The 13,564-nt window shown below is 33.1% G+C and overlaps 1 protein-coding gene across 1 annotated transcript in view; it reads right to left on the bottom strand.

The window, feature by feature from the left end:
* Positions 1–11,465, bottom strand: part of LOC129218767 (FRAS1-related extracellular matrix protein 1-like) — a 75,012-nt gene extending 63,547 nt beyond the window's left edge. Inside the window, exons 1-4 of the mRNA XM_054853091.1 lie at positions 11,457–11,465; positions 11,114–11,387; positions 4,557–4,798; positions 1,319–1,536 (exon numbers count right to left, since the gene is read on the bottom strand). Coding sequence (XP_054709066.1) covers positions 1,319–1,536; positions 4,557–4,798; positions 11,114–11,387; positions 11,457–11,465 — 743 coding nt within the window. The remainder of the gene's footprint in view (positions 1–1,318; positions 1,537–4,556; positions 4,799–11,113; positions 11,388–11,456) is intronic.
* Positions 11,466–13,564: the final 2,099 nt, after the last annotated feature.

The following is a 13,564-nucleotide window of genomic DNA, read 5'->3' as shown; positions in this document are numbered from 1 at the left end:
GGAAATCTTTTTGTTTAAAAACAGAGTTTTCATCAAATGTAACCATTTAGGTAAAAATAAAGTTGAAAAAATTAAATATGAAACAAGCACCTTCATTCAGAAAACTGCATTATTGGTCAAAACCAGAAAGGAAAAATATAACAGTAAATGCTTATAAATTCACTTTGAAAAACATTGGTAAAACATAAGAACTGCAACGATGTTTTGGGGCTACAAGGAACAACTTTTACAATATAGAAGACATGAACTAATGGATAAAAGAACTAAGTTCACAACTGCACAGAAACGGGGTTCATTGCATTGCAACCCTGAAAAATGTGCATACAATAATTTGTAATTTTTGTGCTTTATTAACATTGTTACCACCAATTTATTTTCAGCAGAAAGTAGGGAAATGTGGAGCAAAGCGAAATTGTGAAATATTTATATTGGTGCTAGCATCGCCTATCCGGTAATGTTTTAACCATGTTGAACTACATGTAGTCTACTCCAGTTGGGGGAAGTTATCTCTGAAGATCAAAGGGTATGATAATACAAGCAATTTTAAAAAATTGATACTCATGTTCTAATATTGACCAGAAAGATAAAAATTATTTTTGGGATTATAAAGTGACAAAGATCTTGTTTTAACATTTTAAATATTGATTGAGTCCTACTAATATTTGGTGCAGTATTTATGTATTTGATATTAAACATATTCCTATTCTAAATATTTTGTACGATAAGTCAAGTGCATGTGGGCAAAGTGGATGAAAAAACGTGAAATATTTCATTTTGTTTAATCATACAATCATTTATTAAAGCACTTACATATTCATATATCAATTAACTTATATGCATTTCTTCATTTAATAATTTACTTATTCATTCATTCATTCATTAGGGAAAAAATTGAGGATCCAAAGAGAAAGATCTCATGCATGACAGTGGATATTAAACATTCTGAAAGTATTGCATAGCAAATTATATTTGATACACATTGTGATCAGCTTAGTTTTATCTGTCTATGTTCTTTTTTAATTGCACAATAAAGTTACATATTTTGTAGGTTTGTTTCAGAGTACTTAGTCAACAGTTATAAGATTCATCTTAAGCAGAAGGAAAATGAAACTCTTTTATTTAAAGATTTTACCCTAAGAATTGCTTCAGAAAATGATTTTAATATTTACATTCTACACTGCTAATTAAAATAAATTTTGTAAAAGAAAGAGAATTGCTAACAATAATGAAACATTTTGAACCACTAAGTAAATAGACAAAAAATTAAGTTGTTAAAGCTCTGCAGATTAAATACATTCAAAAAAATCTTAAAACTTACTCTAATCTCAAAGTAAGAATATCATCAAGGGATAATAGATCTCCAACTCTGAGAGGCTGTTCACTTCTTCGTAGTGAACCATGAAGGGGGATAGTGAATAAACTCATTTGTAAGTCTGATGTTAATGTGTCAGGATCATACACAGATAATTCATTGGTAGAAAGCAAAGTTGAAGAACCTTCTTCAACAAGTAGTTCACCAGTGTGAAGCTGAGGAACCTGAGTAAATAATTCTATTATAAGAAAAAATAATAAATGAAAACTTTTTTCTAAAATTTATACATTAAAAACTGAGTATTGTTGTTTCTATCTATGTGCATTACTCTATATCTATCTATGTGCATTACTCTAATTTCTTTTGAAAGGCAGAGAATTGACGATCGAACCAGGTATCAATAGAATCCTAATTTTTCTTTCTCACGTTTGAGAAGGATTTGTTTATCTACAACTTTAATAATAAGAACGTTTATTCTCAAGGATGTTTCTACTGCTCGAAAAAAAAAAAAAAAGCATTTTGGCATAATGCCAAATTTGACAGTTGGTGGGTTTTTTTTTTTTTTTCAGGCTATGTTGATCTTGCCACGGTTAGGGCCTCTTTCCCTGGGAATTTATAATTTCTCTCTCTTTTTGCTTAAAGCGGAAATTATTGAATAGTTCAAACTAATGGTTAAGTTACAATATGCCCAGCGGACTGGGAATGGAATAATTCTAGAGCTGGGCCACACTAAAAGTTAATGATTTGCTCATTAATTAATGTACCAAAGCAGGCGATGCATTTAAAATGCAGTGACTTTTTAATCTTTTCCTTTGCATATTGTAGTTTGCATACTAAAAATGTCAATTAAATTTCTTTCACTATGCAAAGCCCCCAAAGAACAGCGTGTAAGGCGCTATACTTTGGTGGAACAGACACCAACCCATCGAAGGCAGAGAGGCCGAGGCTGGCGCAGAAGGCAGTTAGTACGTAAAATATATTTTGTAAACACAGATTTTTTTTTTAAAAAAATTTCATGGTTTAAAAGTATTACAAATATATAATTAACTTTTTAAGCCACTTGATAAGTTCATTTTAATAAAAGCAGTATATTTTTTAATATTTTTTGAAATATTACTACTCATTTTAAACACTTTTATAGACAAGTAATATGATCTTTAAAGATATAATTGCTTTGATTCAGAAAATGATTTTTAAACAATATTAACTTGATTTTAATGCTGTTAAACAAATACACTACTGGCCATTAAAATTGCTACACTAAGAAGGCGACATGGTACAGACATGAAATTTTAACGACAGGAAGAAGATGATGTGATATGCAAATGATTAGCTTTTCAGCGCATTCAGACAGTGCAGTCGCCTGCAGCAACACCTACAATGCGTTTGAATGAGGAAATTGTACACCCAATTTCTCACGTGCAAATTCAATTTGAACGTTGTTGCGTGGTGGAAAATTGTTGTGATGCCTCGTGTAAGAAGAAATGCATACCAGCTCGTTTCTGTCTTTGATAGAGGTTGAATTGTAGCCTACCGGGATTGCGGTTTATCCTACCGCAGTATAGCTGCTCACCTCGGTCGAGATCCAATGACAGTTAGCAAAATATGGAATCAATGGGTTCAGGATTGTAATACAGATTGCTGTGCTGGTTTTCAACGGCCAGTAATCACTAGCAGCTGAGAGGACAAGCATATTATACGAATGGCCATAGTGGATCGTACAACCATGTCCCAAGCCCTGAGTCAAGAAATGGGGTCATTTGCAAGACAACAAGTGTCTGCAGAAACAGTTCGGCAACGTTTACAGCAACATGGACTGTCAGTTCGGAGACCATGGCTGCGGCTACCATTGACACTGCATCACAGACAGGAGCACCTTCAATGGTTTGATTAGTGACGAACCTGGGTGTACCAAAGGCAAGACATCATTTTTTCTGATTAATCCAGGTTCTGCTTACAACATCATGATGGTCGCAGCCATGTTTAGCGGTATCGTGGTGAACACACACTGGCAGCGTGCATTTGGCATCCTCATACTGGCCCATCACCTGGCGTGATGGTGTGGGGTGGCATTGGATACACATCTCGGTCACCTCTTGTTCGCATTGACGGCAACTATGAACAGTTGGCGTTACATTTCTGATGCATTACGACCCGTGGCACTACCCTTTTTTTGAGCCCTACGAAACTCTACATTTCAGCAGGATAATGTACGACCGCATGTGGCTGGTATAGAGCAGGCTTTCCTTGATGCAGAAAATGTTCGACTGATGCCCTGGCCAGCACGTTCTCCAGATCTTTCACCAATAGAAAATGTCTGGTCAATGGTTGCTGAACAACTAGCTCGTCAGCAAAAGGCCAGCCACTACAGTCAATGAACTGTGGCATCATGTTGAAGCTGCATGGGTGTCTGTACCAGTACATGCCATCCGCTCTCTATACGACTCATTGCCCAGGCCTATAAGCGCTGTTATTGCTGCCAGAGGTAGTAGTTCTAGGTACTAATTTCTCAGGATCTATTCACCCAAATTTCTTGAAAATTTAATCATTTGTTATTTCCAACATTATATATGTGTCCAATAAATATTATTTTGTTATCTGCATTTTTTCCTGGTGTAGCAATTTTAATGGCCAGTAGTGTAGTAACATTTACAAATTGCTATGATTTGAATTTGAATGAAAAATTTTCTTTGTACAATGCAAACAACTTTCCCCCACATTTTTCGAAAGGAAAAGCTTTGTGTATCAGCATGGTGCCAAAACTTTTGCTGTATTTCTAATTTGAAATTACTTCTGACCCTAAGTGATTCATTAACAAATATCTAGTTCATAGCTAGATTTGTTTTATGGACTAAGTGTATAAGTCTTAACAAGACATGGAAAAACTGTTCCAGGGAAATAATTTTTACTTTCACACTGCTGTGAAAAGTTGTCAAACACTCAGCATGTGATTTTCCTTTCAAAAGGGAAAGGAAATTTACTCCAACTTAAAAGAAAATTTGTGAGAAAATATTATTGCTTTGTTTCTGAGAGAGTGAAAAAGGTATTTTCTAAATGGCTGAATGCCATCAGCAGAGGCAGTTAAGTTTTGTTCCTTAGATTATAGTGTGTAAAATGTAGATAATCACAGCAATGTATAACCAATTGAATTGTTAAAAATAAAAACTTATTTACTGTCACAAGTTTTCAAAAGAAAAAATAATAATAAAAACGCAAATTGCATATAATAATATTTTGAAAGTACCTTATTATTTACTGGCAAAATAGTAATATTAAAGACTTGTCCAGGAACTACATTGTTGTCTTTATCTGTAACTGAGAAAATGAACTGCAGATATAATGGATTTGGTCCAATTTCATCCTTTGGAGGTACGTACGCTATTTTATGATGATTTATCTGTTCTTGTGTGAAAGTATTAACAGATGTCCAATTACTTTCTTTTTCTAAATCAGCACCATCAGAAAATAAAACTACTTTTCCTGGATCTTGAAGAAAGATTACCAAAATCAGAATAATGCTTTATAAAATGAAGTAATGATAATTACAAAATGCAATTTTGTAAAATTTGGGTCCAAGTGAAAAGAATTAAATAAAAGGAGACTTCAAAAATGATTCATTGAAACAAATCGTTAATTCAGATAATACTGTACTAATGTTACATATTTTTTACTTTCAAAAACAGTTACAATAGTCAAATTCATAAGAAATAAATGCCTTTGTGCAGACAAATAACAGAAAAAATACAACTATAAAATGTAAATGTAAAATAAATTGCAGATTCCTGCATTAGGATTTCAATGAACATCTTTTTCTTTGGAAAAAAATTGGTTTATTGGGAAAAAAAATTTTTTTCTTACTTTTGATTGTTCCCTTTTTCTATAGAACGGTTTATTATTGGTTTATTTACTTATCTTTTATTTATTTATCTATTTATTGAAAACAGAACACTAAAAAATAATGTGTAGGAAATTAAGTTACAGATTCCAAAAAACAGTAGAATTAATTTAAAATTATAGGAATTATTTTACTGATGGATACTGTGTGCTAGATTCTGTTTCTGAACCTTTTCCTGAGATTCCATTTTTAGAGTTGATAACTTTATGAAGAGTCAATATTAACAGCGCATAATTTTGTGAAAAGAGCAGTTTTCAAGTCCGTAATTTTGTGAAAAGTCTGTAAACAGGCCTAATTTTCTATTAATCCTTTTTTATTGCCCAATTTTTAAAACTTCAATACCAACTCCCTTTCAAATATTAGCATATTAAGTGCACTTTTCAGAAACATGCACACTCAGGTTACACAATACAAATCAAATTGTACCAACAATAAATATGAATTGAGTTACTTGTGAAGTTGAGTTATGCGTGTATCGAGTGAGTGCAAAAGTTCATGCAGAGTTTGTGAGTAAAAGTCGCACAGTGATTAGGCAAACAAAGTTCTGTATTAAATCAATGATATAATCTCCAACGCTGTCGATAATCTGTTTTCAACGTTCTGTCGACATATAGATGCCCTGATCATAAAACTTGCATGGTTTAGATTTGAAGAACGAAGACATGCACACTGTAAGGCATCCAAAGAGTCAAAAAATGTTCCATGTAAATGATTTTGCAATGTCCGGAACAAGTGATAATCAAATGGTGTGATATCAGAAAAATATGGTGGATGAGATAGGACATTTCATTTCAGGCTTTTCAGTTCACACTGTGTGTCTCGAAATGTCTGCCGTTCTCATGATAAAAGACTACGCCCTTACAATTTCACAAAATCGGACGTTTCTGTTTGATTTCTCTGTTCAAATTGGTTAATTGGCAACAATAATTGTCCGAATTAATCATTTGGCCAGAAGGGAGAAGCTTGAAATAAATTATCCCTTGCAATCCCACCAAACACAGAGCATCATCTTTATCGGGTGCTAATTGACCTTTGCCATTGTGTCACCTTGCTCACCTGCTGGGGCGCCGACTTGCAAAAATTATTGGGGGAGCTAGACGTCAACGGTGATCCAGGGGTTATGTAATCCCACAACGTCCCCCCTCCACACACTTTTCCAAAAAAAATAAGTAAAAGTTCAGATTTTTGAACCTTGAAAATGCCAATTTACATATTTTCTGGTGTATATGATTTCTACAAACAAACAATATGTGGCATGGCGTTTTCAAAGTCAGTCTAAGAATTTGCATACAAATTTTCTGGTTCAATTAGATCATGTCACTTATCTTCAGTGTGGGACATTTTTACAGTTCTATTTTGGGGGAAGTCGTGCAATTCCGTGGCTAGGCATTGATATAAGGTAGGGCACTTGACTTGCATGGAAGGGCACTCCCAGTGCACCTAAATACAAAAAATATTGGGAGGATGGGGGGCATACAGCGGGTTTAACCCCAGGAAATTTTCTAATTGGAGATGGAAAAAGTAAGTTTTACAGTTTTTTAAGTATTTTAGAGTAATATATTTTCAACATTAGAACCTTGAAAACTCTACTCTCGCTAACTCGACACATGTTTTGGCTTTGAAAAACGAAAAAAAGAAGAAAAAAAAAAACACTTGTACGGTATTTTCGTAAGAGGTTAATTTTATTTATAATATAATAATTTTGTTTTTAGACTATTACAGAACAGTGAATACATATCTATAAAAATATTGAAATTATACTTAAACAAATCTTAAACTATCATTAGAAAAATTTATTGCTTAGTTATTTATTGCTGTTGCACTTTGATTAATAAGTGAAATAGCTAATTTAAACTTGCTTTGAATAAGGCTCAGAATTCATTAAATAAAAATAATATCCAACTGTTAATTTGTTTAGTATAGTTAATAAAGTTAATATAGAATGTAAATAGTGGGTTTTTATAGGGTTTTAAACCCTAAATATATTTAAGTATTGGAAAATAACTAATGCAGTACTATAGTAATACGGTAATAAAATAGTACTAATATTTCGAAATTTTAAATCTAACGTTCTGTATGTAGTTAATTCTCTATTTTAAAGAGATTTTTAAAATTGCTTTAAATACCAATATTAGGGCTGCCTTTAGGAAGGTGCAAATGTCGACCACCTGACTAGATTAGTACTGAATTTGAAGTCGTTGACGACTGGTCCAATATCCAGTTCATCCAAAATATCTCGGTGGTTATGAAGAACAGCCAAGTTGTTCAATAGCTTCTGCCCCATTGTTGATCGGACAGACTATCCGCAGGTTCGCAACACTGGGACAAATTCTAAGCGCTCGCAGCACCGTAACACTATCATTATTCACACCACTTATTTTCAGTTTTCCAGAGGATGGTGGGTTGGAGTGCTGTAGAGGGAGGCAGGGGGGGGGGTTGAATAAAATCAGCTTAACGTCAAAGACAGTCAAATAAAAACAATAAGCAATCATGATTGCTCAAAAAAACCTAACAGAAATAAATTGATAAGATTGTCAGGGATTTAAAGGATCATTGATTCAATTCACTTAACTGCCTTTCTACGAATAAGGAACTGTAATCACACACAAAAAAATCAGATTTCGACCTAAATTTCTATTTTACGATCACCTAATTTAAACTTCACAAGTTTTTTCAGCACATCTGTACACGCATATGTACCTAAGAACATATAGATGACCGAAATATCCATTTGGAACGCCTCCTTAGTTAATTATCGCTAATTCTCTTGTGATGTCTTCATGTGCGTAAACTTGCGTCACTCAAAAACGTTAGGAAATAGTAAGTTGAAAACTCATACGTACGTAGTATGATCTAAAAGTTCGAGGACAAGTTGTATAAAACCTTACCCTGAATAGTTCACATTACCGAAGTACATCTATCTACAAAATAGTCATCTTGAACGACTATGCACTTCTGCCAATGCTCGTATAGCTTTTAGAAGCACTCCTGGGAGACATTTTTCGCAACCTCCTGTAAAGCCTCTTGCGCTGCTGCTTTAACTTCATCATGGGGAAGAAGGCGACTTTCATGTTGAGGATGCATGGTTCGATTGGTCAATACTCTGATATGACAAACAAATAACATAACGTTTCGTCGGACTTAGCTCCGTGTGATTTTTATCTGTTCCCAACAAAAAAACATTTTCATGGACGGCGCTTTCTTCCGTCAGGAGAAGATAAAGCTGCATCACAGAAGGTAGCGAAAAATGGTTTCCAGGAGTGTTTCCAAAATTTATATGAACACTGGCAGAAATACATACTGACTCAAGGTGATCTTTTCAAGGTGGATGTGCTTCAGTAATGTGAACTATTCTGGGTAAGGTTTTATACAGCTTGTCCTCCGAACTTTTTGACCGTACTACAGACAATCTGTATAGGATGTAGTTACGCTTCTCCTTTTTTGACTGCTGTATGATGGAAGACGAAGAACAAGAGCCAAAAAAAAAAAGAAAGAAAGAAAGGAAAAAACAAGGAAGAAAAACAAAGAGACTGTTTAATAACCAATTGATTTTTTTTTTTTTTTTGATTGAACATATAACTAAAATTTCAGTAATACTGTAATAATGTATGCATTTAGGTACACTAAACATAGTTAAAAAACATTAAATTATGTTGTTTAATCATTCAAAAAAAAAATAATAATAAACTATGAAACCGTCAGCAAACGCAATCAAAGTGGAAAGATTGCACGTAGACATTTTTTAATCATCAAACAAAAAAGGTAACAGATAAATTACAATATTAAATCATAATTGGAATATTTTTATACTTATTTAAAATTTATTAATGGAAAAATGCATATATTAATTCATAAAAGCTACAATAGTGACATAAATTTTGCGTAAAAAAGGAATAGCCATGAAAAGAGCGAGGTCCGTAAAACGCAGCTACAATAAACAAACTAAATATTTACATCAAGTTAATAACTGAATACATATACTACTTGATCTGATGTTTGCTCACGTATTATTGAACAATTTGATTATTTAATCTTTTATGAAGCACTACAAACAAGTTCAAATTATTTTTTTTCAATTTAACAATAATTTTCTGAAATTTAAAAAATTGCATAATAGAAAATCCTTGAAACTTTTATATAACATATTATTAAAAATATGATGCAAACGAAAATAACTTATTCATTGATTTTATATAAATACATTAAAATAGTTACTTACAACAGAAAAAAATTCGATCGCTATTAATGATGCAAAAAAGATGGCGCATTACGAAATATAGGTGAAACAAGTATAAGAAATACGCAAAATGACATTTCTAGAGCAAAATAAATAATCGCTAAATATTTAAGAAATGCTTGAAACGACGAGGGTTGGTTAGTGGGGTCACATTCTGATTTTGATGTAACTCACAACATTAAACTTCGGCCCCAACTTCGGCCTCATTTTTTTAGTACAGAACCACTACCACCAATACCTTGAGGAGTTTCTGAATCTACTTCAGCACTTCCGAAGAAAAAGTTTAAAAGTCCCTTTGATTTCCGAAATATGTCACCATTCAAAACGTCTTTAATCAATTCTTACATTAATGCTCTACATTCTTCCTAAACAATAGATAAAGATTGAAAAAAAACCTCTAATTTTATGAATGGTGTTAGTTTTAAACAACTAAGAAGTATAACTAGAGTTTAATTTCAGAAATTGAGGGAGTGGGAGGAGGGGCACGCAAGTGTTCTCGGAAATACAAAAAAAATAGTCATAAAATAAGAGTTCAAAATAATCATGAACATTGAGCAGAAAAACCCTTTTAAAACTTGCAACCGAGTTTGTTTTGACGTGCAGTGGCGGATTTAAAATATAGCAAATGTTGCAATTGCGCGAGAGGCCCCATAACCATAGGGGCACCGTAGGAGTTACAAAAATGCTTATGATAAGTGTTTTACAACTTCTGTGATAGAGAAATAGGGCCCCCTAATGGCGGATGGAATAGGCCGTCGAAAATGTATTTCGACGGGCCCCAAACTTGTAGCTCCGACGAAGCGGTACAGAAAAGACATTACTGTGATTCATATTACAAATATCGAAAAATTAAAAATCACTGCCGGTTCAACGGGAATCTAACAAAATGAAACAAAACCGGTTTCGCCATCTCATATTTGTTTCCATCTTCTCCAATTCGGCAATATATCACCAAATGATCGTCAGTCTGAGACGCTATATTAGTTTTCCATTGAAATAAGTAATTAATAGCCACAAAAATGAGTAAATAGGCTTTTTAGAACACCCGATTGAAAACAAAAATGGAAGTGCACAACTGGAACCTACGTACACCCCACATGCGAAAATTTAGCCTTCTACAGCTTACCATTTTTGAGTCATGACTTATAAGAGATACATAGGTACATCCAGCCGCAGGAAACAACGTAATGATTAACTTGTTTGGTACCTGAATGCAGTATTAAAAACTCTTTCAGGGGAGACTAAAATAGAAATTCATACTGAAATTTAAGCAAACAATTTAATGTAAAAACAATAACTCCTTATACTTTGTATTAAAAAGTAAAACAACAAAGGTCCTTTTTTTTTCAAAAACATCGGCCAATTCCATCGGCTTTTCGATGTCTTTTATGGCCGATGGGCCGATGTTTCCTGCAAGTTAGCATCGGCCGCGGATGCCAATGCCGATGGCTAAATTGCTGAACCATCGGCGCCGATGCATCGGTCGAGTCCTAGTTATAAGTATAGTCAAGTCAAATAATTTTTAAAATATGTATTTGAATTATTGAGCTAAAAAATATTTCGCATCAGTATGCTGTTATTCTACAAGGGTATTCTTCTAACATGAAAATTAATACTTCAGTTCTTTATAGGGAATTTAAGTATTAGATATATATATATATATATTTACCTGCATGTGCAAGCGATCCAATAAATCTAGGATATGTGATAATAGTATAAGTGATTTCACTAGCAAGAGAATCAATATCCATGTAACACAAGTGCTGGTTTCCAAAAATGCCAAAGTCATTTTCATGAACTTCTATATTAAATGAACTTGCGGGATCTCGTTTTGGAGGATCATCACCAACTGGAATGATACGTACTAACACTTTGAAAGGTGGAGATGAATTCGGTGGATTGTTTACATCCTGAAGAATAACATCAAAGTTATCAAAAGCAACCTGAAATGAGTTTGTAGGAATTTCTTTCAATAAAATATTTTTCATTTGAAAATGTAATTTCAGAATTACTAGTAACATATTAGTGATCAAAACAAACTATTACACATGATCAAAAATATTGGATTTAAATATAACTAAAGATATCAAATATAGTCCTTCTTTGAACTTTAAAGTGAAAGCAAAAATAGTGAACTATCTAAAACATGAAATTAAAAAAAAGGATTTCAGGAAAATAATGCAAAATAAAATTGAATAGCAGCTATGTTTTTAACAAGAAAAACTATGCATTAATACTATCTTGCTTTTAATAAGGATATTTTCTCTATTAAATTGACAAATATATTAGAAATGAAAAATGAATGAATGAAAAGGACTTGGTGGAATATATTTTAGCAACAATGATCTCTACCTTGAGTTCCCTTAAAATAGATAAAACGCTGATGCTCAATTTTATTTGACATATGAACTTTTCTAAGTAATTCATAGTATAAAATAACCCATTTTGATGGTTGGTTAGTGATTGAACAAATCACCTCTGATATTCAACCATATTTAATTCACCAAGATCCTAGTAACTACAGCTTTAGTGAACGAAGTTCAAAACTTCTTTTACAGAGCAAAAGTGAATTCTTGAAGTTTAGAAGCATGCATACAATTTCAATATGTTTTTATTATTAGCAGTCAATGTTTTAAGATCATTTCTATATTTTTAAAAACTGGTTTTTAAAAGTTACAAAATTTATTTTGAATTTCTGTGATATCACTTAGGGTAACGGCACCAGTAACAGGCAGTCATAAGTTTGGATTTAAATAATAAGAATTTTAGGCAGGTAAAACTGATGTTGTTGCGACCCATGAATACGGTGCAACCTTCTAGTGTTATCAGAGTGAATTTTATGAGCCAGCTGGTATTTTCAAGGCAGTGATGGAAGGTTACGAACAGCCACCAAGAGGTCAGCTGGTGTTTCATGTTCATTTGAATTAAATAAGGTTGTAGGTTTAAAAATAAAGGAACTTTTGCACATTTGTTGAGAAAAAGGCAATTTGTCCATTACACATCTTTTCCTCATCCTATCTGTTACTATTTATCATCAGATTTTTCGGTCTCTGTTACTGTAGTCCAGTCAATAGATACATTTTAACTTGCAAAAAATGGGGTCAAAGATTTTTTTTTTTAATTTGTACATATTGGTGCCGACATGGAAAAACCAAGTTATCCAACACGAAAGACCCCGGGAGAACTTTTTAGGGCCGAAAAACCACAAAAATTTATGACTTTTTTTGTTTTTTCGAAAATATCTCCGAAACGGTTCATGTTAGAAAAAAGTAATAGATGTAAAGTTTAAAGAGCATAAAATTTCCTACAACTTTTGTATTTACAACTTTTTTGTAGCACAAATAGTAAGCTTGCTATAGCTCTTTGAAAATAGGCCATTTTCCTCCACTCCGAAAAAAAAAAGCTTTCACACCGAAAGCAAGGCATCATAATTATTAGAACTTGAATAGAAACTTAGTTTCAGGAGAGTTTATCGACAGTTTGAGTAGTTTGAGTTTCTTGCTCCCCCCCCCTCCCCCACCGGACACAGAGTAGCAATTCTGGCTGACAGATTAGTTCCCACTAGACTCCAAAAAACAGACTATGTATTATGAAACTGAAATACATATATACACATTCATTTAAAGCACATACGACGATGCAATAATAAAAAAAAACCTTCCCCAATGCTCACGGACTAACATTTCTGATCTGACAGAGGTAGTCTTCATCAGACTCCAATAACAGATGATATATTGCAGTTTGTAACTGGATTACACAATATATACATTCATTTGAGGCACATAATTCGTACATTCTAGTCTAATTATTGCAAACAAAGATGCGATTTTTAAATATTAATGTGAAGGAATGAATATTAGGCAGCTAAATAAGCAAACACAGTCAACACAATCACGCATCCTATGCTCTGATACAATAATAATAATAAACCTTCCCCCACCACTCACGAACTAATATTTCTGGTCTGACAGAGATAGTCTTCATCAGACTCCAATAACATGAGATTTATATTGCAGTTTGTAATTGAACTACATAATCTTCACATTCATTTAAAGCACATAACATATTCTATTTCAAGTGAAAATGCGATATTTGAATATAAATATGAATGAATATTAGG

The sequence above is a fragment of the Uloborus diversus genome, chromosome 3, assembly GCF_026930045.1.
Source record: "Uloborus diversus isolate 005 chromosome 3, Udiv.v.3.1, whole genome shotgun sequence".
Lineage (NCBI taxonomy): Eukaryota > Metazoa > Arthropoda > Arachnida > Araneae > Uloboridae > Uloborus > Uloborus diversus.
Note: the sequence above shows the minus strand (reverse complement) of the source record. Positions and strands in the feature narration are given on the sequence as shown.